This window comes from Malaya genurostris, chromosome 3 (genome assembly GCF_030247185.1).
Source record: "Malaya genurostris strain Urasoe2022 chromosome 3, Malgen_1.1, whole genome shotgun sequence".
NCBI lineage: Eukaryota > Metazoa > Arthropoda > Insecta > Diptera > Culicidae > Malaya > Malaya genurostris.
The window spans coordinates 217,202,687-217,228,615 of NC_080572.1; the positions used below are offsets into that span (position 1 = coordinate 217,202,687).

At 37.6% G+C, this 25,929-nt stretch overlaps 1 protein-coding gene across 1 annotated transcript in view; it reads left to right on the top strand.

Moving 5' to 3' along the window:
- Nucleotides 1-2,427: 2,427 nt before the first annotated feature.
- The window catches only part of LOC131435694 (protein N-terminal glutamine amidohydrolase), a 131,918-nt gene continuing 108,416 nt past the window's right edge, over nt 2,428-25,929 (top strand). Inside the window, exon 1 of the mRNA XM_058603840.1 lies at nt 2,428-3,793. Within this exon, the coding sequence (XP_058459823.1) occupies nt 3,723-3,793 (71 nt within the window). The 5' untranslated portion in view covers nt 2,428-3,722. The remainder of the gene's footprint in view (nt 3,794-25,929) is intronic.

The window sequence follows — 25,929 nt, forward strand, 5'->3', positions numbered from 1 at the left end:
TACAATTTTATCGCAGGTGGATGAACCGATCTGAACAAGTTACTCTTGGGTTGTGAATCAAGCTCGAAGATCAATTGGCTGTTGCTTTCGGTTCCGGAGATTTAAGAATACAAGTGATATAACCAGCAAAACGGAAGTTTTATTCTCCGCCCAATTGTATCGAGATAACTAAACCGATTTTTACAAGATTAATTCTGGTGGAAAAATATTTTTAAGATCAAATGACTCAATATTCTCAGAAATAGCTGAACCGATTTCAACAATCGTATACTCGATTGCAAACTACTGTTGTATCATTTATCAACTTCGAAGATCGAATTGCTGATACTTCCAATAACCATGTATCAAGTTCAATAGTATTATTGCTGATACTTTTTTGAATTAACTGAATCACAGATAACAGATATACAGGCTCGAACAAAATTTTTCAAAATCCTGTGTAAATTTCAAATTTGCTATACGTTGGAAACACTACTGCCACCTACTCGACTGTTCGCCGCGATCTTTCAAAACGTTCCACAAAGTTCCAGAACGATAACAAATCCTCCTCCCTGTTGTAGAAATATTCCAACTACAACAATTTTAACACTTATCACACGATTTCTCTAAATGTTAAAGACAATTTTATTTCCATGTCGCATAAATCACATGAGAATTCGATAAACTTGTCATTTTAACTAACAGCAAAACAAAAATCTAGCGTGAAGTGAATGTTGCACCCAAAATTGTGGCTCAGTGAAAGCAGCTCCCAAATCGTGGTGGCACCTCGTGTCGATTGTGGTGACATCTGCAAGTGTTCGCCACGCTGATTGAGCAAATTTTACACACAGTTCATATATAAGTCTGTATATCTGTTATCTGTGACTGAATCAATCTGAATGAATTTTTGTCAAAATCAGTCAAAATTCGTGTAAGAATGACTAGAGAAAGGCGTTACCACACCACTATAGTTGGATAAGGAAAAAATTTCGTTTCTCATATAGAAAGGCTATGCAAACTGTGAAAATCGACTTTTGAACATTGACATGAAATATATTCTCTTTTATAGATTTCCACTTTGATGGATGAAACTATCGATATTTATCGATAATATCGAAATCGGATTACGAAATATTGACATTATCGATAATCTATTTTAGTAGTTTTGGAAAATCCCCTTCCTTTCCATGGCCACTTATAAGAAACACTTGGAAATTGATTTGTTGGCGCTTTTCACCATGTAATTGCATATAAATTAAATGAAATTTAGGAGATTTCTCTGAGATCCCCATTGAAACTGAGTGTGACAAACACAAACACTTTTGATTGGTATATGATATTCGGCTCTATGGACCTCTGTTCAAAAATCAGTTTTCACAGTGATTGTAAAACTTTTCTTTATGAGAAAGATAAAAAGTTTAAAATTTACATCTTATTATACGTACGACAAATGTCCAAAGAATAGATTGTAAATATTTGTCATGAAATATCCTTTTTCTAACACTCCTTAGTATATTACTAAGCTAGATGTTATATGATAAAGTACAAAAATACTTGCACGGAATTTTGATTTAAATGAGATAGAAAAATAACTGTTTTCCAAATTTTTCTCATATTATATAAAAATATATAAGCTATCACATGCAATCGAAAATTTTTTGTTCGGATTGCGCCATTTTTGGAAACCGTTATTTAAAAAAGGCGTATTTTTTTTGTTAAAATCTTTCATAACTGTTGAACCAGGTAGTATAAAAAAAAATCTTCTTCCACCAAAAGTTGCGCCTTTTCAGGCTCCTGAATTTCTTAGAACATTACTTTATTGAGAAAATTCAAATGAAAAAGTTATTGAATAAAAACTGTTTTTTTAAGAAGCACCCTAACTTAGGATATGTAAACCGTTCTAATGTAAAAACGGTTAAAGATACACAACCAATATCTTCGACAAAGTTGCCTTAAATTGATTATTCTAAATTATTGTGGAAGGATGCATTGTTCTATCTCATCCAGATTTTGAAATAATTTCTTAATTCATAGTTTGCTTTAGGACCACCCTAAAACCACTATGGCCGAAAAACGCAGTTTATTAATTGCAACTAATGTGCCGAAGACTTCAAATCTCTAAGCCCAATAATAAAAGCGTAAACAATTGTTTCCTGCTAATTTTGCTTCCTGGACCACTGTGTATTGTAATGAACGTAGCGTTACAAAGCAAAGCTTTCTTCACAGTTACACATCATAGACACAAACCTTGAAAACTCACAGTCCGTGGATGACATAATTCTATAATGGTTTCGTTTTGTTCGTTTCGTTTATCTCAGCATTCGCTGTTCGAGATGTTGCAGCTGCTAGCAACATATCGTTTTTCTGTCACACGGTGAGAGAATGCCTCTCGAGTACGGTACCATCTGCTCTGAGTCGTCCATACAGTTTTTAGTGTCCTTTTGTTGGTTAAAGCTTCGTAGTGTGGTGAAGTGATTGGTTTGGTCGGTGGGTGGAGTGAAGTTTACAAAGAAAAATTCAGTCTCCTCTGTTTAATGACGGCTCTCCCGGCGTTTTCCGCTCTCAGTGCTAGTGTGAACCGCTCACTGGATACCTACCCCAGTAGTGGCAGACAGAGTAGCTAAAGTTTTCCTTCATCGGACATCATAACACATTCTCCCTTGTGATCGTAAGCAAGCAAAACTTTTCCTCCCAGTGTGTAGTGGAGCCGCCTGGTCCTAACATTAATGAAAAAGTTGAAAGTTGTAGATGCGAGATTACGTTTCCTATGACCCGTAGTCAGAAATCCTTAACCCTAGGCATTTTGTTGTAACGCAAGGACACTGTAGTGGCTGCCGGATAAGAAGAAACGTAAAAAAAGTTCCGGATTTTGTGATTTGTTTCTCAGCTAAAGTGGAAAGAAAAGCGTGTGAATAATCATTTGCTCGCGATGTAGTAGTGCAAGGCAACAAAGAATCCCGTTCAGTCTTATGCAGGATAAAACATAGAGCAAGTGTTGGTTCTTATTGTGACGAAGCTCCCATATTAGCGGAAATAGTGCTAGCTAGAATTTCAAATTTATATTGTTCCGATAAAAGAGAGCGGCCTATGTTTCGGTATATATTGTCAAGTAAAAAAAGTTCAACAGTTATCCGTGTGAAACTAGAAACCAAAATCCACAGTCGGTCTGAAAGACGGTAACAACTAATCGCCTAATGTATTAGCCTTGGTAAACAAAGTAGGTAGTATTCCCTTTTAACTTTTACTCCTGCTCTAAGGCTCAACGTTATTGAAATCATCACGGGAAAACGAATGGTACTAAATTTACCCGTAGACCCTTTTCCGTTGGTCCACAACTTTTTCTTATACTGCTGGTAGTTTGGAGGAATCTTTTCTGGATATTTTCCCAGAAATCTACGAGTTTCTAGTGTTTTTAGCCTACAAACTCCAAAAAAAAAATCTGGTGAAAGTGTGTTTCTCACTAAAAAGTGTGAATTAAGCGTTTAAGTGTTGTTCTGATATTTAGGCAAAAAAAGTGTTCAGTGCGTGTCGATGTTCAATTGTGTATCATTCCGATTGTACTTGCTAACCAACCGTGGCATGAACTGAAGGCAGCGCAGAACGAATAGAAGAGAGTGAAGGTTCGAGCGAGCACTCGAGGTAAGCGAAACTTCTCTCGAGCCAAGTTTCGCTGCTGCGGAATTCTGCATAAAAACCCTGCTCTTGTCCTGACCGGAACCAGAATAACAACATCAACATCGAAAATGTCGGCAAATGATGCTAACTTTATGCTATTTCCCAAAATTGGCGATTGTTCCTACGATTCGTGCTATTGGTATGTATGAACAAATTTGAAGTTTTTTTTTTCAGAATACTATTATCAAATAATGAAGCCTAAACTGTGTAGTAGTCATTATTCAACGGCTTCTGGATTGATATTTCAGTTATTCCGACGTATAAGAATGTTTGCGTTCTTCCGTTTTATTGCTTTTTTTTTACAACGTGACTGTGAGAACATGTTTTTTTTTTTAAATTTATAGATCAAATATGTGTATTCTGGATTACATATTTGATAGAATAAAAAATCATGTCTTGCTGAAAAGAATTGTAAGAATTCTAGAAAATGTAATCGTAATTATAACTTAAATAATTTTTTTGGAAATGTCATACTTTTAATTCCCTTCTGATGTTGTTAAACTTTCTAAATCTAGAAATCGTTTTTAATAGAACTCATTCTGTAATTTAAAAGTTTTTAATAATTAAGAAAACGAGTCTGTACAGGGAAATTTATCTAAATCCTGGATTTACAAATTATTTTCTACTTATTTGAAGACAGGCCTCGCACTGAACAACTGGAAAAAAATCAAAGACAAACAGTTGGAGGCATTACTCGATGAAGATCCGAGTCAAACATAAAAGGGGCTTGAAGAATCATTGGAAGTGACTCAATAGGCAGCTTCTGTATGATTAAAAACGGTGGGAATGATTCAGAAGTTGTTCAAAAGCAGTTGGGTGCCTTCAGAACTGAAACCGAGAGACATTGAAAGGCGATTCTTCACTTGCAAGCAGCTGATTCAAAAGCAACAAAGGAAGGGTTTATTTTGACATCGAATTGTTACTGGGTATGAAAAATGGTTATTATATGATAACCCCCAGAAGAATAAATACTACACTACGTGTACTATGAGCTGCTACAACCAGGTGATACTATAACGGGCGATCGGTATAGGCTGCAATTGATGCGTATGAGCCGTACATTACGAGCGGTCGGAATATAAGCAAATACATGGTAAAGTTATTCTCCCGCATGACAACGCTCGGTCTCATGTCGCAAAAGTCATGAAAAAATATTTGGAAACGCTCAAATGGGTTGCTTTGCTGCACCCGCCTTATTCTTCCGATATTGCTCTTTCTGATTACTGGTGTTTACTTCTTTCGTAGAAATCGAAAATTTGCTTCTAACTTGGATCACATTAACAGACAAGACATTTTTCGAGATGGAATTCAAAAATTGCCTGAGAGGTGGGAAAAAGTGGTGACTATGGATGGATGATACTTTGATTATTCTTTTAAATCTTTTTATTTTGAAATACATTCATTTTTGACCCCAGGGACCGAAATGATGTGTACTCCAAATAGTACTCTTGAAAAAAAAAACATATAATAGAATGAATACTAGCTTTTGTTTAATTTATCAACTGTTTCAAGAAAATTTGTTCTTATGTTAACAAGATTCAAAGATCATCCAAAAATCATAACAAAAAAATTTTTTTTTTCGAACCGTTGTATTTTGAGAACGGTAGTGTATGGCAAAATTTTTATTAAATTTTTTTTAATTCAACATTTTTTCATAAAATTTATCATAATTACCTAAAACTTTACAGAAGATACCAAATAGATCGGAGCTACCGTTTCTGAAATATATATTATTGAAAATTTTCAAGGGATTTTTTGTTAGTCCCTTTTCAAAAGTAAGCATAGAGTTAAAATGGTAAACTTATGATGCAAATCGTCTCTTTTGATCATAAAGAATGCATATGCAAAATTTTAGCCAAGTCAAAAATACAGTGGAGTACCGAGAACATTTGGCACCCGGGGGAAAATTAGATTTGCCGTCCTCATTGTTGGTTTAATGAGTAAAAAAAAAGTTGAACTCCATCTCCAGAAAGATGACTCGGACAAGCAAAAAAAAAGGTCCCAAGGATTGGTTTGCCGCCGATCTAAACACCTCCCTAGCTACGCCACTGGATTTCGTATGGGGTTGCTCCAAAGCGGTTTTCGTACAAAGCAAAGCCTTGGTTTACATTCCTATAGTGGAATTTGACCTTCTGTTTCAACAGACTTCGCAGCCGATTCAGAGTGTACAGAACTAGTGCATGGCTGGTGCTACGATTCTACTGACACTACGAATCCTTCCAGGTCGGGGCTCGAACATACGACAATTGGTTTGTAAGACCAGCGCCCTATGCATTGAACAGCCAACCCGGGTCGGTTTTCGTGCGTCTCCTTTAAATCATTGTTCTTCTATGAAAATCATCTAGTCGCTTGTCAATACTGTCCATTCAAAGCTTATGAACAGTGCGGTAAAACTTCATTTAAATCGAATATTTTTAGATGAAAATGAAATGTTTTGGCTGTCAGCATATTCATTTGACTCTGGTTGCCATACTCCCAAAAGCCATCGTCATTTGAATAACCGTACCTAGTCACTTGAAGTTTTGATTGCTTAGTTTCAAGTGCCAAGTAGTCTACCTGCTTGATTGTCTTCACTGTTGGTAGTGAGCAAGTTAGAATGAGTAGGCATGGGCATCAACTCGATAACAAAAATTTTCTCCGGCCAGAATTATAAATAGAGGGTGGCGGTTCTCATTTGAGTTTTCGATCATCACCCGCAAGTTTGGATCGATAATTTTCGACTGTTTGAAATGAGATGTGTTCCAAAGTATTTAATTTATGTTTATTTTGTAATTTATATTTCAGTTATCATGGCTGGTTTACCTTTCATCCATTATCTTGAACCAATTCAAATGTTTACGTGAACCTCATTTAAAGGCCATTTTTATTTCAAGATATCAACTGACGGTGTTGGTTAAACTGAGCTTCGGTTGGAAGAGAAACGAAAGCTACCCGTTCTGTATGTCAGTGAAGGTTGTGTGTTAGAATGTGAAGTTTACTGCAGTAGAGTGGTCGTCAATGTGTGCAACATTCGGTTTCAATTGAATATATTGAATATACAAATACAAACACTAAGAGTAATACATCCTCATCTTGATGTCTAGCCAACAAATAAAAATAAAATCAGATCTGAACCAAATTTGCCGGTCAGTTTGATGCATACATTAAGGGGATCCACCCGTGAGAGGACGGTATTTCGAACACGTGTTTTTAGGAAACTTATACGAGAATGAGAGTAAGTTTTACCGTATTTTGACGATTGAACCGCTTATTATAATAGTAAATTTTCCCACAATATAATCCGAAGGCTTGCATTAATTAAGAGCGGTGGCGTCTCGTCCTCATGTACACCTCGTGCACTGCACAACCGATCAAATTTAAGGAATTAACTGCGTCCCCATCCGCATTCAATTCTTTCGATGAAAGCAGGTAGGATGGTATCTAATATAAAATAATGTGCGATTTTGTCCACAGCACAATATGCTTCCGCTTTCTGGTCAATGATGATAAGCACCGAAATTCCGTGTCACATCTAACATCTCAAATAGATCCAACTTAAAATTTCATGTATCTCTTAACGCTGTGTTGGTGTCTTTTCTGTGCACATGAGTAACTGCACAGATTCAAGAAGTGAACGAATTTCGTAGCTCAGCTCAAAGATTTGTTGTTCTCTCTGTCACGTTTGACTCTGTGAGAACTTGTATGAACACCGTTAGAAGAGGCTTCAGTGGCTTATGCTTATGGTAGTTGAAAACAAACTGCTGTCTCAGTTGCTGTCAACGTCGAAGTAGTTTTATTGATGAATTTATTGATAGATTCGCTGCAGGGCGTCGAATTCTTCTATTGTATCGATGATACGAACTAAGATTAATAAAAAATTCCCATCCAAACGTTTTATTATTATCGTTATTTCATTGTATTGAAAAACACAAGCGTATATGCATTCCTCAATCGTCAGTTTTCATTTACAAGTAACTGTTACATCTCATTTCATACCACATAAGCAGTGCACAACCTGAAAATTTCGTCACGTAACGCCACCGATTAAGGGTGTGACCCTCTCAAAGTGGAATACGAAGATTTTAGGCAAGATTCTGCTTGAACCAGTTATTTAAAACACAAAAAGTTAAAAAAAATCTGACATATGTCGAGGTATTTACACATGATTTTACCTAAATTTTAAAAATTGAAATGGCAGAACGTTTCATAACAACTAATATTTTTCGTGCTTATTTTTGCTGCAAATTAAAAACAAATATTTCGAAAAAACCGCTGGGTATCCGATAAATGAGTCAGTGAAAATTTCAAGTTAATCTGTTAGCTTAGCCCGTGAGTTTCCCGTGATTGTTCAGGAACTGGTTGAGATTGCATATTGAACCGAATGCATGATACTTGGGGAGTTGTAGATCATGCTCATTTTTGAATGCAATTATTTTGATGAAAATGGATTTTCTGGCCTACAACTGTCAGTGTATTCCAAATCATTCAATTAGGTTTTGCACGAACATGACATAACCTCACAAAAATGAACAGAATGAACTTTTTTTGACAGTCGACGTGTACTTGTTTACAGTTTAAAAGTTCATCAGAAGTTCATCGTTCGAATGTAAAAATTGCAAGTCGCCTCACACTCAACAGATTCATACATAAATCGCTCCTTGATGCTGGAAACACATACAGCGTAATCTTTTTAGTTATTTTCATTGTGGAATACGCTTTTAACAGGCACTTTTTCGTCATTTTTTCAATTTTTAACTTGCAGTCGCAAAACAAAACAAGTACACGGCAACTGTCAAAGATGAACTTGATTCATCGGCAGTTCATTTGTGTCGTCATCGTGCAAAACCTAATTGACTTTTGTGGTCATAACCAAAATATCAAATGAGATCCACTGGATTCATTGTCAATTGAATAACCATACCTAGTCATTTGAAGTTTCGCTTGCTCCGTTTCAAGAGCGAATGAACCCACCTATTTCTCTGTCTCAGCCGCCGACAGTGAACAAGTGCGAATGAATAGGCATGCACATCAGCTCGATGACAGGAAATTATTCCAACCGGTATAATGAACAAAAGGTGAAGGTTTTCGTATGTATTGAGTATGAAGTATAGTACAGCCAACTGATCGGCTGTGTATAGTTGATTTCAAGTGAATGAACTTAAATGAACGTTTACGGCACTGTGCAGGTCAATATGGGAAGGGAAGGAATGTTAGTTCAACATTTGTTGCTACTGTATTTCCACGTGCATCACAGGAACGGGTTGATAATTAGTAAGTTTTGTATTAATATGTGCTTCCTACTAAAACACGATTTTTTCCGAAACTCGTAATATGCAGGACAGCCAGCTGTCGGGAGGCTCGCTATCAAATCATACATTAAATTCTATGTGTTCTGTTTTTTTTCAATAGACAGCCGTAATACTGCCAAGATATTACTCGATCATCATCAATCGAACAACAACGCCTTACGGGATACGAAGTAATGTCGATATCTACTACCAAACTAAAATAATAAAATATTAGAGTTAATCTTCCACACAGACTTTGGCTATATAACTTAACACTAATGTTAACTTAATAATATTTTTGTCTTTGCTAATATTAAAATCGAATAGATGATATACGCTGTTGGAACGATGGCAACAAACATCCATTGGATAGTTCTGACCATACTGTGTGCGATTAAATGAGCGTCTAAGAAAATCCGTTTCTTCGCAACGATCTTTCTGGAACGTTAAAGTGAATTCTTTCAAGTAGCACGGGGCAATCGATGTTATCAGTCAGTAGATCAAAAAACGAATAGCCTTTGTAGATGTACTCGTCTATTTTGCAGAGTCGGTAGGTTGATGGCTGCTCGGCCATCCATGGAAGTTGACCATCAATGTCAACTTCCCTCTCTGAGCAGCCTAGATAGCCGTGTAGTGTCGGTAGCGGTTTCCCAACTGGCTAAGAATAACGCTACGGTCCACCTGTACCGGTGGTATAAGTCCACCAAACAGGTAAGCCGTGTGGCATCCGGCGGAATTATTTTTTTTACCAAGAATTGATCCACTGGTTTCCTGTTCCATGTCGTAAAAGGCCACAAAAATAGGAACTCCTAAGCCAAGGTGTATTTCCGTGCCGATGGCTGAATGGCTGCAGGAGGTTAAACAATGCAGTCGTGAACGGAATATCTTGGGGTGTTCCCTTACTGTGTTAAGCGAAGCTCTGGCACAGTGGACAACTTCTTTCTTCGCAACTCGTGGGATTTAAATGATAATAACATTTAAAAAAATCCTTACATGGTTCGCTATAGGCGATTATAAGCCAATATATTTGGTTTCTTGTAGTTGTTGTACGGTTGGTGCTGGAGGTGGAATGTTCGTTACTCTAATTTATAATGGTTAGAGTGGCACAAATCAATCTTCAGCATAAACGTACAGCAACTATGAATCTATCCAGACTTCTTCAAGAAGGTAAAGCTTCTATAGCTTTGGTTCAAGAACCATATTTCCAAAAGGGAAACTTCTACGTTGGAAAATTGTTAAACCCAGTCTTTGTTGCCTTCAACAAGATCGGTATGACTAATCCACGTGAAATGCCTCGAGCATGCATACTTGCAAATAGTGCTCTCGATGTTTCTCTCATATCGGAGCTCACAACTCGGGATATTTGTGCTGTCACAGTTGGTATGACTATTGATGGCATAGACAGGAAATATGTCTATTGTTCGGCATATTTACCGCATAACCAACCTTCGCCAAGCGATGACTTCAAAAAGGTTGTATCATACTGCTGCAAGAGTGATATACCGCTTGTAATCGGCAGTGACATAAATGCTCACCATATCATTTGGGGCAGCACAGATATAAATTCGAGAGGCTCTGATATGATGGAATTCGTGAGCAGTACAAACCTGCACATAGTCAATGCAGGAAACCGCCCAACTTTTGCGAGATCTGGAAGAGAGGAGGTTTTGGACGTAACTCTCTGCTCTGATAGAATTGCGCATGAGTTGGTGAATTGGCTCGTCTCCGATGAGCTCGAACCTTCGTTGTCTGATCATAAGTACATATTCTTTGATCATTCAAACGTTAAATTTGATATTGTCACATATCGTAATCCCAAATCTACAAACCCTCTATGAAGAGGGCTTGGCGACTAGATTTTACGGGTACCAACCAACAATTGAAACCCCAATTGATTTGGAAAATGTTGTCGACGAGACAAATTCACTCATAGTTGCAGCATATGAAGAGGCTTGTCCACTTCGGATTGTGCGAGCTACTAGAGAAACTCCTTGGTGGAATGCTGAACTTGCTAGACTAAGGAAACTATGCAGAAGAGCTTGGAACCACCGACGCAGAGATGGGTCGGAGGCATTCGTGTTGGCTCGAAGGGCTTACAAAAATGCTCTTCGATCGTCTGAGCGAAGTGGTTGGAAAAGCCTCTGCACAAATGTCTCTAGTCTCAACGAGGCTAGCAGATTAAATAAGTTACTTTCGAAGTCTAAGGACTTTAATGTCAGTTTCTTAAGAACTTCAGATGGTGAACACTTGTCTGATGAAAGTGATGTACTTCACTGCCTTTTTAACACTCACTTTCCAGGATGTATGGATCCATCACCGACAGCTCTTCCCGAGACTTTTTCAGGCAGTTACGATTCTTGGGCCCTTGCTCGAAGCGTTGTGACGATTGAATCGGTCAAATGGGCAGTTGAGAGTTTTGCTCCGTACAAATCTCCTGGAAAGGATGGAGTTTTCCCAGTGTTACTGCAGAAAGGGTATGAACATTTCAAACATGTTTTGAAGAAAATACTTACTTTTAGTCTTGCGACAGGATATATTCCAAGAGCCTGGCAGGAAATAATTGTCAAATTTATTCCCAAAGGCGGTCGCGACACTTATGAGGAAGCGAAGAGTTTCAGGCCTATCAGTCTTAGCTCATTTCTTCTTAAAACAGTGGAACGCATAGTCGATCACTATATCAGGAATGTTAGTCTGGGCGTGCAACCTTTACATGGAATGCAACATGCTTACCAGCGTGGAAAGTCCACTACAACCCTGTTACATGATGTTGTGTACAACATTGAAAAAGCTTTCTCACAAAAGCAATCTTGCTTGGGAGTTTTCCTAGATATTGAAGGTGCCTTTGATAACGTGTCTTTCAATTCAATTCTGGAAGCAGCCCGTGGTCATGGCATACCTTCAAGTATCACAAATTGGATACACGCAATGCTTAGCAATCGACTTCTTTGTTCATCGCTTCGGCAAGCAGAGATTAGAAAGCTGAGTGTCTGTGGGTGTCCTCAAGGTGGTGTACTATCCCCACTTTTATGGAACCGCTGATGGTTTGTTAAGGAAACTTAATAACCTTGGATTTCCGACTTATGGTTTTGCCGACGATTATCATATATTGATGACCGGTATAAGCATTAACACTCTCTTTGATTTAATGCAACAAGCCCTGCGATCTGTTGAACAATGGTGTTGTCAGGTTGGATTGTCTGTAAATCCGGGCAAAACATCAATGGTGCTTTTCACTCATCGTAGGATAATCACAGGAGCTCGTCCGTTACAGTTCTTCGGTTCAGAGGTCACTGTGGTCGATCAAGTTAAATACGTCGGGGTTATTCTTGACTCAAAACTGAATTGGTCTGCTCACATTGACTTCAGGATTAAGAGAGCTTGTATGGCTTTCGGCCAATGCAGACGAGCTTTTGGAAAATCATGGGGACTCAAACCCAGATATATTCATTGGATCTACACAACTATTGTTAGACCAATTTTAGCATATGGTTGTCTTGTATGGTGGCAGAAAGGAGAAGTCGCGACAGTTCAGTCGAAGCTAAATCATCTCCAAAGGATGGTCCTAATGGCGATGACAGGAGCATTCACGACAACTCCTACTGCTGCTCTAGAGGCGCTACTGTGCATTAAACCACTACATGTGTTCCTAAAACAAGAAGCATTATCTTGTGCATACCGTCTTAAGGTTACAGGGCTTTGGAACAGTAACCCATTAGATTATGCTACCAGCCACACTCGCTTGTGGTCTCAAATGGTTACATGGGATGAGTATTTACTCGCTCCTAGTGACCTAACTCTCACATGCAGTTTTCCTTTCAAAACATTCCATGTGAGCTATCCTCTTCGTGAGGAATGGTTGTCTGGTTGTCTGGAACGACAACTTGATGAACACATAGTTTGTTATACGGACGGTTCTCTGTTGAATGGTCGTGCTGGTGCTGGTGTCTACTGTCGTGAAATGAGGCTGAAGCAGTCTCATTCACTTGGTAGATACTGTACTGTGTTCCAGGCAGAAATCTACGCGATTCTGTGTGGAGTACAATCGGCACTTCAGCAGAGGATCTGTGGTAAACGAATTTATTTTTGTTCCGACAGTCAGGCAGCCTTAAAAGCACTCAGTTCGAATGACTCACGGTCGAATCTAGTGATCGCATGTCGAACTCAAATTGAAGACCTCAGCATTTCAAATGCTGTTTACTTCTTATGGGTACCCGGCCATTCTGGTATTACTGGAAATGAATGGGCTGATGAGTTGGCTAGAGCTGGTGCAACGAATGATTTCGTTGGTCCTGAACCAGCTTTACCACTTTCAACTAGTTGGATAAAGCACAAGATTCGTTCTTGGGCTGCATCTAAACATGCCAGCTACTGGCGCAGCTTGCAAACTTGCGCTCAGACAAAAGCATTTCTACCAGATTTAAATCTGAAAATGTCAAAGTGTCTACTGCATTTCTCCAAGCAACATTGCAGTATTCTGGTCAGAGCTCTGACTGGACATTGCAAACTCAATTATCACATGGCTACTATTCAACGTGCTGAGTATTATTCGTGTGATTTGTGTGAATGCGATTATGGTACTTCATATCATCTGATATGTAACTGTCCCGCATTGACGCAGCTACGTATCCGGGTTTTTGGTTCTCCATACATGGTTGAGTCTGTGTATGCGGAGCTAAAATTGAAGGATATTCTCTCGTTTCTCACCCAATGTGGTAAGGAGCTATAGTCAGAAGGGTTCATCGTTCTTCCTGGAGTGAATGAATCCCTTCTGTATTCACCTTAAATAGGGTTTAGCAGATTGTTTGGCATCCTTTAGGGGGTGCCGAATTTACTTCTGCTCGTACATACTGCGAATCGTTCTGCATTCTTCCGGGAGTTCAGAATGGTGTCGCTTTTGTAAGATCTCTAAATCCTCTCGGGGGTTGGAGGTTTTATTAACAGCAGACTGTTCGGGACCTCGTAGAGGTTCAGAATTTACTTCTGCTTCCACTAAATGTGATCCTCAGCAGATTGTTCGGCATCCCTTAGGGGTGCAGAATTTACTTCTGCTTTTATGTGTTTTTGTGTCGTCAATTTTTCCCATCCTCCTAGTCCAACCCTTACCATTTCCTTTCAATCCTTCCCTCTTATATATCGGGAAAATGATGATAAAAACAAATTGATGGCAAGGCACAAATCTCCAAATATCAAGGGGAACGTGCCATTTGAGCCAATTTGTTCTGATCTGATTCCATTGGATAGTTCTGACCATACTGTGTGCGATGAAATGAGCGTCTAAGAAAATCCGTTTCTTCGCAACGATCTTTCTGGAACGTTAAAGTGAATTCTTTCAAGTAGCACGGGGCAATCGATGTTATCAGTCAGTAGATCAAAAAACGAATAGCCTTTGTAGATGTACTCGTCTATTTTGCAGAGTCGGTAGGTTGATGAGAGCACAGCGATTCTCCTAACGTGGTAATTGAAGATGATTCTGCCAAGGTAGTCGTCGAAGAGCAAATCGGACGAAACTTGTAACTCCATATTCCAAAATACTTCGTACTAGGACGATGTAAATTGTTTTTAGACAATACACAGCGGAGCTTGCGATCGAGAATGATGCCTAAGTCTTTTACAGACGAAACTCGCATAATTGTAGCCGCCATTATTGAGTATTCAAATAAAATCGGTTAATGTGCTCGTGAAATGACTTTAACTATTCAACTTTACCTTGAATGACCACAATACACTGCAAAGATCGTTAACGAATCGAACGAAGAGAAGTGGGCCGAGATGACTCCCTTGTGTAACACCCGATGTAACATTGAAGGATTCAGAGAGTACAGTTCCGACTCGAACACTCCATCACGAAAGACGGTGGTAGCCCGTCCGATCCTGGCCCTTTGGATCCATCGACTTGTCGTAGATTATTGTGCATTTCGCGTTCAGTGAAAGCCGTAGCAGGTAAGTTCAGTAAATACATCGGTTGACTACTCAGGTATTTACTCTGGAGATTAGTCTAGCCCGATTTTTAGTAAGGAGAAATATAATAAGCCAATGTAAATAAGAATAATGTGAAATACCTCTAAGAAACGATTTCACCAATATCCTGCTTCTCTTATTCGCATTACTGTAAACAACGCGAAATGAGACACCACAACTGAAAAAATAAAATACACATATTTTACGTTTGCAAATCAGCACTATTCAATAAATAACGCTTTTCACTAATCAACACTTGCCACAGCTACACTATCACTCAAACAAACTGGTTCGACCAATTACTTCACTATAAGTTGTTTGATACACCTTGTAATTAAACTTTTTTTTGAGAGCAATACTTAGGCACCGCATCGTACTCCCGATGATACCAACTCTCCTCAGTTTTAATAGATGATTTATTAAACACACCATTATTTTCTTCTAAAAGTTATAGCTGGCATCAAATTCAATCTTATGTGTATAAAAACGCATGCAACTCATTGAACTCAACGATATGGTTCAAGTTTAAATTACTCGATTATTTTCGCTATTACTATAATAGACGTATTTTGATTGAATAATCGTAGTAATAGGATTGGATAGTTGTAGTAATGGGAAAATTTTCATTTCATTTTGAAAGTGGTAGTGTAGCGTTCCATTAACTTAACGATTTTCTCGAAAAAGTCGGGTTTTCACATAAAAACTGTCCCCAAACAGAAAAACAAATGATATACGCTGTTTGAAAGGGTTTATATTGGAGATGATTTTCCCAAAATTTTACCCCTTTAACTGCCATATTGGTGGAGTTACGGTGGTTCTTCTGATTTTTATTTTATTAAAAAATTTTCAAAAAACTCTTTAGCATAAAAATTGAAAAAAATCAGGAATATTTTAGGAATTATGGGAAACTTTTCTGATTTTTTTTCAGAATTTTTCAAAATGTATTTCATGTGAAAATGTGTGTTCAAAATATTCGATTTTTTTTAATCGCATTTAAAATTCTGGTACCACTCTAGATTTTACATCAAAAATAAATCATTTATGAGTACATTAGGCTGCATTTTTTTCAGATTTTAAAAAAATGTGGACGGGTATAATATCAGACTTTATAAAAATAAATCATTCGGAAAAGCATGCGTCTCCATCAAATTGCCATCATCCGATGGAGACGCATGGTATTTAGTTCTAAAATCATATATCACATGCCCTTAGAACTAAATACCATGCGTTTACATCTGCAACTTGAGTTCAGGGCTTAAGAAAGAATTTTCATAAGGAAGGGCCAGTGAGAAAAACATGAATCAGAACTAATGAATTGACAAATATTTAGGTTTTAATATATGGTTTGAAGTTTTTATTTATGAACTGATAAGTCATTTTACATTTATTTTGCATTTATTGTATTCAAATCAAATAATAACTATATTTAGTAAAAATTCTAAAGGACAATTAAATTATAGCTCTTTTGCAGAAAAAAGTATTCCTAGATACCAAGCGCAAAATCAAGGTAAAATGGTAAAATGTTCGTCGACGTTCTGTATCACATGGTATGAATAGCCAAGTTCCCTGAAATTGCTCAACAGGACAGCTGAAATCGAACGACTCAAACTCATTAAGACGGGTTAATCAAACTGACAGTAAATCCGTCAAATGTATCAAAATGTCAAATGTATCAAAATGTATGAGAGAGAAAGGCTTTAGAACATAACACCTTCCCACTCGAATAATGATGCGTGGCGACGATATCGTGGTCGTTCATGATTTCGTGTATTCATTCATTTATGACTGCGGATAAAGATACAAGAAAAGTAATACATCACCATAAGAAATTAATCAACGGCGTATAAACCACGGTTTTCAACAGCTGCTTGGAGGTTTACCTATCGTACGTACAGCTGGAATTGAACAGCTACGATCGGCAGGGCATATCATCAGGATAACAGACTGCAAACATTTGAAAATGGTTCTCGAATGTTACTCGGAAGGCTCAAGAAAAAGAGAAGCATAGCGAGCAAGGTGGATCGATTAAATGGAGGCAAAGAGTGGTCATAGTCTAAGCTGTATGGAGACGACTTCTAGATACATAATAAAAGGGCTTGAGCTGATACGTGAGAAAAGTACTCCACGAAACTTCAGAAAAAGACCACTAAGTGCAAGTAAATTCGATGAACTATATTTGCGAAAGCGTTTGAAATTCAATTTTTATACATAGCTCAGTTTCTCATTCATTCTTAGTTAATTAGTTTCTCTTCAGGAAATAGCAAAAAACTGAAAATATTTAGTTTAAAAGAACATGTTGTTTATATAGAAAATCGACGATGCGAATTAATGCGTTCTTTTTGGGTCTTCGGGATTTGCTGCAGGCACTTCGACTTGATTTCTATCTGATTTATAGTATTTCTTAGGACTGCTAATAAGCTAACCTCGAATCCTCCAGAGTATCCCGCAAGATGTTAAAGTTATAAACGAATTACATTGTTCACTAATGCATTCCCTACATCATTGCTTGGTAAATCGATTCAGGCGTGCGGGCATGTGTAAATAACATAAGGAATAAAATTCTTTTACACTGAAGTCTTTTCTTATGCGAGTTTACGTACCGCATAAAAAAAAAAACGCATAAAAAAACCGCATAACTCTGAAAATTCGCATAAAAAACTGCATAATTTTGAAAATTCGCATAAAAAACCGAATAACTCTGAAAATTCGCTTAAAAAGTCGCATAAAAATAAACCGCATTAAAAAGACCTCAGTTTATTATTATTAATTACGTCAATACTCTAGCCCTGAACTCAAGTTGTAGATGGAAACGCATGGTATTTAGTTCTAAGGGCATGTGATATATGATTTTAGAACTAAATACCATGCTTCTCCATCGGATGATGATAATTTAATGGAGACGCATGGTTTTTCGAATGATTTATTTTTTTAAAGTCTGATATTAGCATCCTGAATGCCCCTGACTCAACTTTATTTCTCGAAACATCCATGCAGAGCAAAGTGCGTGGAATTCCGGATCATCTACGCTCGACGGAAATCCCAAAAATATTTTCAAGTAAGTTCAAGCATATCACCTCTGAGAAAATGTTTTACACGAACGGATCGCGAATTGAAGAAGCGACAGGATTTGGTATGTTCAACAATAATGTTTCGGCCTCATTCAGGCTTCAAGATCCTGCATCTGTTTATAAAGCAGAGTTAGCAGCAGTTCATTATAGCTTGAGTGTAATCGTCACATTATCTCCAAACCATTATCTCCTCTTCACAGATAGTCTGAGTGCAATTGAAGCCATTCGCTCAAACATGACTGGCAAGACTGAACCGTTTTTCCTGGGCAAAATAAAACAGTACCTGAACGACATATTGAACAATAATTATCTAATCACTGTAGTCTGTGTCCTGGCTCATTGCTCCATTCCAGGCAATGAAAGAGCCGATATTTTAGCCAAACGTGGTGCTATTGAGGGTGAAATTTATGAGAGACCGATTGCTTTCAACGAATTCTATAGTGCGTCTCGCCAAAGAACACTTGCCAGCTGGCAAGCTTCTTGGGATAGAGATGATCTGGGTCGGTGGATGCACTCAATTATTCCGAAAATATCGACAAAGGCTTTGTTCAGGGGACTGGATGTGAGTAGGGATTTCATTCGTATGATGTCCAGACTCATGTCCAATCACTACACGTTAGACGCACATCTCCTTCGAATGGGGCTCTCCGAGACTAATCATTGTCATTTGATGATATCAGATCTCAACTGATACATCCCTTGCATACTCAAGGTAGACATACATGAAACTTCTTTATCATTTCATAAAGAAAATTGGAGTTTCAATTTAATAAAGATCCTTATAAGACTTAGTTCTGATTCCAGCTGCGACCATGAGTTCAACCAATAGCTAAATTAGAATAGAAATTATGTGATGATACAAACAAACTCTAAATAGTTCATGGAATTATCAACAAAATGTCTGAAAATAACAGCTTATTTTATAATTCATAGAAGTTAATCGTTTGGTTCAAATAATATTTCCGAGTAGATTACATATGACGAATTACCTAAGATGATATTTAACTAATAAGAGGAATATATTTTAATAAATTTAAATCGTTATAACTATTTTAGAATTATATTAGGATAAGAATTTTATGTAGAAGTGATGCTACGGCGAAGAAAAATTTATGAAAACTGCCTTAAGAAATAAACGTATTTATGAAAAAAAGTCTGATATTATACCCGTTCATATTTTTTAAAAATCTGAAAAAAATACAGCGTAATGTACTCATAAATGATTTATTTTTGATGTAAAATCTAGAGTGGTACCAAAATTGTAAGTGCGATTAAAAAATTCGAAAATTTTGAACATTTTTTTTCACATGAATTACATTTTGAAAAATTCTGAAAAAAATCAGAAAGGTTCCCCATAATTTCTAAAATATTCCTGATTTTTAAAAATTTTTTTGCTAAAGAGGTTTTTGAAAAATTTATATAAAATGAAAATCAGAAGAACCACCGTAACTCCACCAATATGGCAGTTAAAGGGTTAAAATTTTGAGAAAATCATCTCCAATATGAACCCTTTCAAACAGCGTATGTCAATTTTTTTCTGTTTGGGGGCAGTTTTTATATGAAAACCCGGCTACACCCTTTGTTTTGACACGTAAGCACCATTTTCTAAGACTATGTCACATATAAAAACCGAAAATTTGAATAGAAAACAGAAATACTTTAGTAGTCAAAATTTGTCACAAAATTAGAAATCCGCTTAAAGCGTGATATAATTTGTGCGTGACGCCAGAGTGAAAATTGAACAAAAGCTAAATGTTCTACACGTTTTATGTGTGCCTCCAATAAGACTGAGAATGAGGAATGAGAACTAGCTTTACTATACGTCTGCCTTTGCTTATATTATTTTATACTAATTAAACGACAGCAAACGGTTTTGTTGACTAGAGAAACGAACCACCATGGCGGAAAACCTTTTTCAATCCACCTATTGGGGTGGATGTAAATGCATTTCTCACTAAAGCTCATAAGAGAAGTCGAGGTAAGATAAATTTCTTCTCGATGATTGCCATGTCTATCTGTATGAGAAGTGAAAAAATTTATTGCAAAGGAATTTCGAACCAAGAATCTGTTTTTCCCAATCGGTTTTTTTCTCTCGCTACTCCATCCAACTGGTTTGATTGTAAGTATTGGTAGAAGTATGTAAGGGTACAAAAAAGCTGGAAATTTGAGCAAGTGAAAATATCACATTTTATGTAAATTGATGCGACCGCTGTTTCAGTTTTTTCTCTGCCTGGTTATTCTGTTGTTGCGCAAATTTCCAACGATTTGCATATTCGGATCTTTATTACAGTTGTAATAAAAATTCGACTCATGTTAGCGGTCAATGCGGGGCATGCAAACGATCTGGATCTTTCTGTAGCTGTAGCTGGACATCGTTCTCATTTTCGTGCCCGTACGTGACTGCATGGGCTTTTGATTTCGGTATACATATCATATCTTGTATTGTATTATTCTTTTCTGCTGTTGCGTATGAAACAGATGATGTCATACTCTACTACAGGGTACAGGCCGCCGAACGAGCCAGACGTCGTGGCACCAATGTTATCCTCATGTAGAGGATCCTGCTGTTATTTCTGCAAAAAGCTTTCACATTACTCGATGGTACGCTGGAATGTGTTGAGCTGTTCGTTTTTTTTTCTTCTTTGCATCGGCTGGAGTCTAACATGATTAGGCAATTTTGCATTTTATACATTTTGCTACAGTCGGCAGAAGCTGAATTTCACACCAAGTAGAAGTGATTATTGAAACATACTTTTTGTCTTTCTATTTAGAAAGGATATTGTTTTCGCTAAAAAACGACTTTAATTAGAAGCCCAGGAAACCCCTTGTGTTATCTACCGTTCAACTCAGTTCGATGAAATCGGAAAATGTCTGTGTGCGTATTTCAACAAGCAAATGCTAATTTGGAAGCTACTCTTGGAATGTGGATTGAATTCGAAGATCTAACGGCTGTCACTTGTGGCTTCGAACGAAGATACTATGATATACGTGACATATTATTATTCTATGATGTATTATTGCTGAAACTTTAAGTTTTGGAATGTTGCCGAATACGCGACGTAAGCGCTGCATCTCAAGTCAGCCAGAATTCGCGTCAAAGATGATCTTAATGACCAAAGTGGTCATTTATGGGTTTTTGTACCTTCGGCTCACCAGTGCATTAGCAGATTATGTTGGACTGTTAGTGCGTCCTCGCGGATCAACATAATCGGCTAAGCAAACGTTAAGTATTTGCCGTTCACAAATCACTTGCTAGCACTGAATGACTATAATCTGTTGGTGGTTAAAATACCGTTAATTTGTTTTGTTCTTTCGGAACTTCCGGTAGGACATTGCGCTTCGGCGCAAATAATATGTGTGCTGTAAATTTAGTCCGTTCGACGCTTGAATATGCAGCTGTTGTCTGGCCACCTCACTATAAAATCGACAGCGAAGCTATCCGGCGTAAATTTGTTAGGTATGATGATTGTGACGAATGGAAGATGAGTATTGACGGCTTTCTCAGTCACAAATCACTAAGGAAACGATTTAATTCTCAAACTACCCGACGTTTCGGCCGTTTTTTGATAGCCTTTTTTAAGTGAAACTTTAACCAACGGTAAGAAGCTCAACTATTTTTAACAGCTTTAATTGTTTCGCGGAAACTTGGAAACTATCTGTTCGTAGAAATGTCTCCAAAGTTGTTTTTGTTGCTGATTCATTACTATCACGTTTCGTTTGTCCCGAACTTCTGCAATTGATTAAGCTGGACATTCATCGACGTAATCTACGCTCTTGTTGCTTCTTGAGTTTACTATTGATCGATTAAATTATGTTTACAACGATCCGTCTTCCTCAATCACAATCGATCACTAATATAGATCTACTTGCCACCCGCTCCACTTTCCTCCACCTTTTATTTACCTTTTCAATTTTCGCTTCTCTCTCTGGCATTTCAGGCAAGAAAACTATTGCTACCCTGTAGTGCTTGGTGTCATCAACTAGGGTTACAGGTTTAGTTTTAATTGGTAGTGTTAGGTCTAATTGTATCAGTTGGATCATTGTAATCTGTTGATACAAAAGATTAGGAGGTTTTATGCCTGCTGGAGAGAGATATTTCCAAATTTAATCTCCATCGGACTTTTCCCTGCTACCCAAAATTAACAAAATAGAAATAACTTTACTTAATAACACATGGATCAATAAGTCCCGAGACTAAAGCAGAGATGGCGCTCGTAGTAAACCAGTAACCACGTCTTTCTAGAGTACTAACCTTTGCTTGAAACGGGTCAAAATTTTAAGTCGATCCGACCAGAAACAGCTGAGTTATCGAGGTTGGAGTAAAGTCGTTTTGTAGTTTGTTTAAAAAATGGAAAAAACCGAGTTTCGTGTTTTAATAAAACATTGTTTTTTAATGGGTAAAAACACCGTGCAAGCGAAAAAATGGATTGAAAAATGTTATCCGAACTCTTGTCCATCAAAAGCAACGATTTGTCGGTGGTTCGCCGAGTTTAAACGTGGTCGTACCGACACAAATGACGTGGAACGCTCGGGTAGACCTGTGGAAGCCGTTACACTGGAAAATAACATATGGAAGTGTATTTACTATCCTTCATGAAAAATTGAGCATGAAAAAGGTTTTTTTCCAAGTGGGTGCCGCGATTGCTTTCGATGGAACAAAAACAGCAACGAGTCGATGATTCAGAAAGCAGTTTATCGCTATTTACTCGCAACAAAAAAGATTTCTTGCGGCGTTACGTGACCATGGACGAAACATGGATACATCACTACACTACAGAGTCGAAGCGGCAGTCATCTGAGTGGCGCACAGCTGGCGAAAGCCGTCCGAAGCGTCCGAAATCGCAGCAGTCAGCTGGCAAAGTCATGGCGTCAGTTTTTTGGGATACACATGGCGTGATTTTCATTGACTACCTCGAAAAAGGTAAATCGATCAACAGTGATTATTAAATTGACTTACTGGTGCGTTTGAAGGAGGAAATCGCAAAAAAAAAAACGACCGCACATGCAGAGAAGAAAAAATCCTTTTTCATCAAGACAATGCACCCTGCCACAAGTCGATGAAAACAATGGCGAAATTGAACGAATTGGGCTTTGATCTGCTTTCCCACCCCCCATACTCGCCAGATTTAGCCCCCAGAGTCTACTGGCTCTTTGCTGATCTTAAAAAAATGCTCCAGGAAAAAAGATTTGGCTCGAATGAGGAGGTCATCGCTGAAACTGAAGCTTATTTTGAAGCGAAAGATAAATTTTTTTATAAACATAATATTGAAAAATTGGAAAAACGTTGGAACCATTGTATCACCCTAAAAGGTGATTATGTTGATGAATAAAAAAAATGTTGTTTCCATTGTTAGTCTCGTGACTTATTGATCCATGTGTTTGTTTATGTTGAATTGCTGGGTGACATAGCAGTTTAAGAGATTTTTTGAAAAGTCTCGCTGACGAAAAAAATCACCTTCCAGGTTTTCAGTCATGAACAGAGATGTCCATCTCCTCTGTTTGACGAAAAGCAAGTATAATTTCTTCCCTCGCACTGACAATAACAATGAGAGCTCTTCTCTTTCACACATGTGCACCGCTTTTATATAGAGTATGAACGTCTCATGAGAGCGCGTGTTTATTTTCTTTCGCCTCTAGCACTGGATCACACAAAATGATTGTCGCAAGATTCAATTATTATATTTTCATCAATGAAAAATCTCTGCTGAGTAATTTTTGCGACTGAATCGCAGCCGAGAAATTGTGACTGCGATATTTTCGATGCACGTAGGGTAGTCAATAAGAACCGCAATTTCTTCGTGTTTCGCCTTCGGCTCGGTCGGCCGGACGAAAGGCTGTTTTGCTTCCAACATTTTGATCACACTGCACTATTTAGATTGAACCCAATAAAACGTTATTTAGTTTGAATTTGATTTATAGAAGCAACATGAGCGCAGCATTTTGCATATCTCTAACACGCAGCGTTTGAATTGGCGTTCCGATAACCTGCGCTCCTGTTGCACCTCCTAAATACAGCATTGCAAGGTCGCGGCGTTCTTTATGTGTTTAAATATTGATGAGCATGCAGCGTGCTTCATATGATGGTAGAGGAAATGCTGTCCAGTTTAATTTACGAAGTGCATATAAAAGAAATTGTTTTTGAATAGATTCGATGCGTTCTTCGTGAATAATATTATATGGATTCCATACTAGGCTGCAATATTCCAAAATAGGTCTGACATATGTACTGTATAATACACCCAAACCTTCATTTACGTAACTTATATATGTATATATGTATTTCTTTATACATATGAATATTGGTGAAGTAAAAGCGATCATTTATATGTATAAATATATACACATATACGTAAATAAGTGAGTGTGTAAGCATACATACATACATATATAAGGTTCGTAAATGGAGGTTTAGGTGTATTTTAATTGTGTATGGGTGAAAGTTATGACTGAAGCGTTTAATAAAGCCCAGCATGCTATTTGCTTCATTGATTATGGTATTGTTGTGTTCCACAAAAGTGAGCTTGGAGTCTAAGATTACGCCTAAATCTCTTACATTTTTCTACAAGTTGATTTCCTAGATGTATGTTTGTGGATATAGTTTCATTTTTCCTACTGAAAGTTATTGAGTTACATTTTTTTACATTGAGTTGGAGTAGACTTTTGCAGCACCAAATGTGGAATAGATTGATTTCGTTCTGGAATATTTCAGCGTCGTTGATATTTTTAATTTCCATGAAGAGTTTCATGTCGTCTGCATATATAAGCACTTTCAGATTTTTTAGTATGAAGGAAATGTCGTTTATATGTAAAATGAAAAGGACAGGCCCTAAGTGAGAACCCTGAGGTACGCCAGAAGTTACATTAATTGGTTCAGACAGAATGTTTTGGAAGCGGACTACCTGTACACGATTCGTTAAGTATGATTTGAGCCATTCCAGAAGAGTATGATTTATGCCATATTTTTGTAGTTTGTGTAGAAGTAATGGTATGTCAATACGGTCGAAGGCTTTTCTAAAGTCAGTGTTAAGAGTTTCTACGTAGTTTCCGGCGTCCATTGCATTCAGAGTGAATGTCATAAATTCTAAGAGATTTGTTGTAGTTGAGCGGCCTTTAAAAAAGCCATGTTGTTTGTTTGTTATTACATTTTTAAGTTGATGAAAAAGTTTTTCGTTTACAAATTTTTGGAATGCATTACTAATTTCTGTTTCTATTCCTTCGTCAAAGGGCGTCGTTATTTCCGAAAATTCGACCTTGTAAAATTGTGTTCGGCTTCCCGGATTAGTTGGAGTCGGCGGATATGTTCACTTGTCAAAAATTTCCCATAAGAGTCCAGGTCGGCCAGCGCTTCCTTAGGTTTCATTCCATATTCCTGATGCACTTCGATGAAGATTCGTAGGAGGTGGTCAGGTGTTGTTGGAAGGCCTTCTGATGCTAATAGCATTTTTATACTAGTTGGTGTCATACCCTCGATGCATACTGTAGGTTGTTGATTTTTCATGTATGACAAGTACAGACGGACGACGTGCATTATTTTCGGGTCACGAAGCCTTGCTTTTAAGACGTTCGTCGCCATTTGGAGATTGTGAAGTAAGACGTACAATGGGAGGACGCATTGAATCAATTTCGAATGGGCTGTCTGTATTCATGTCCTGTGATATTGCAGATGTATTTATGTTCTGTGATATTGAAGATGTGTTCACATATTTAGTGGATGGTGCAGCGTTGATGTCATTACTTCCTAAGACCGGAGTAGTGTTGTTTTGAATACTTCTTGTTCCTTTGTAAGGGTTGATTGTTTCATCTTTTTGAAAATTTATGAATTTTGAGGCAATATCTGCACCTGGATTCCCGGAGAATTGAACCCGTGCAGCTGCTAGTAGGTCTTTGTCCAAGGGTAAGGTATATTGTAATGACATATTGTTATTGTTGTGACAGGTATTGTTACTATTTGTGTTGAAATTGCTGTTGGAGTGCCCGTTGTT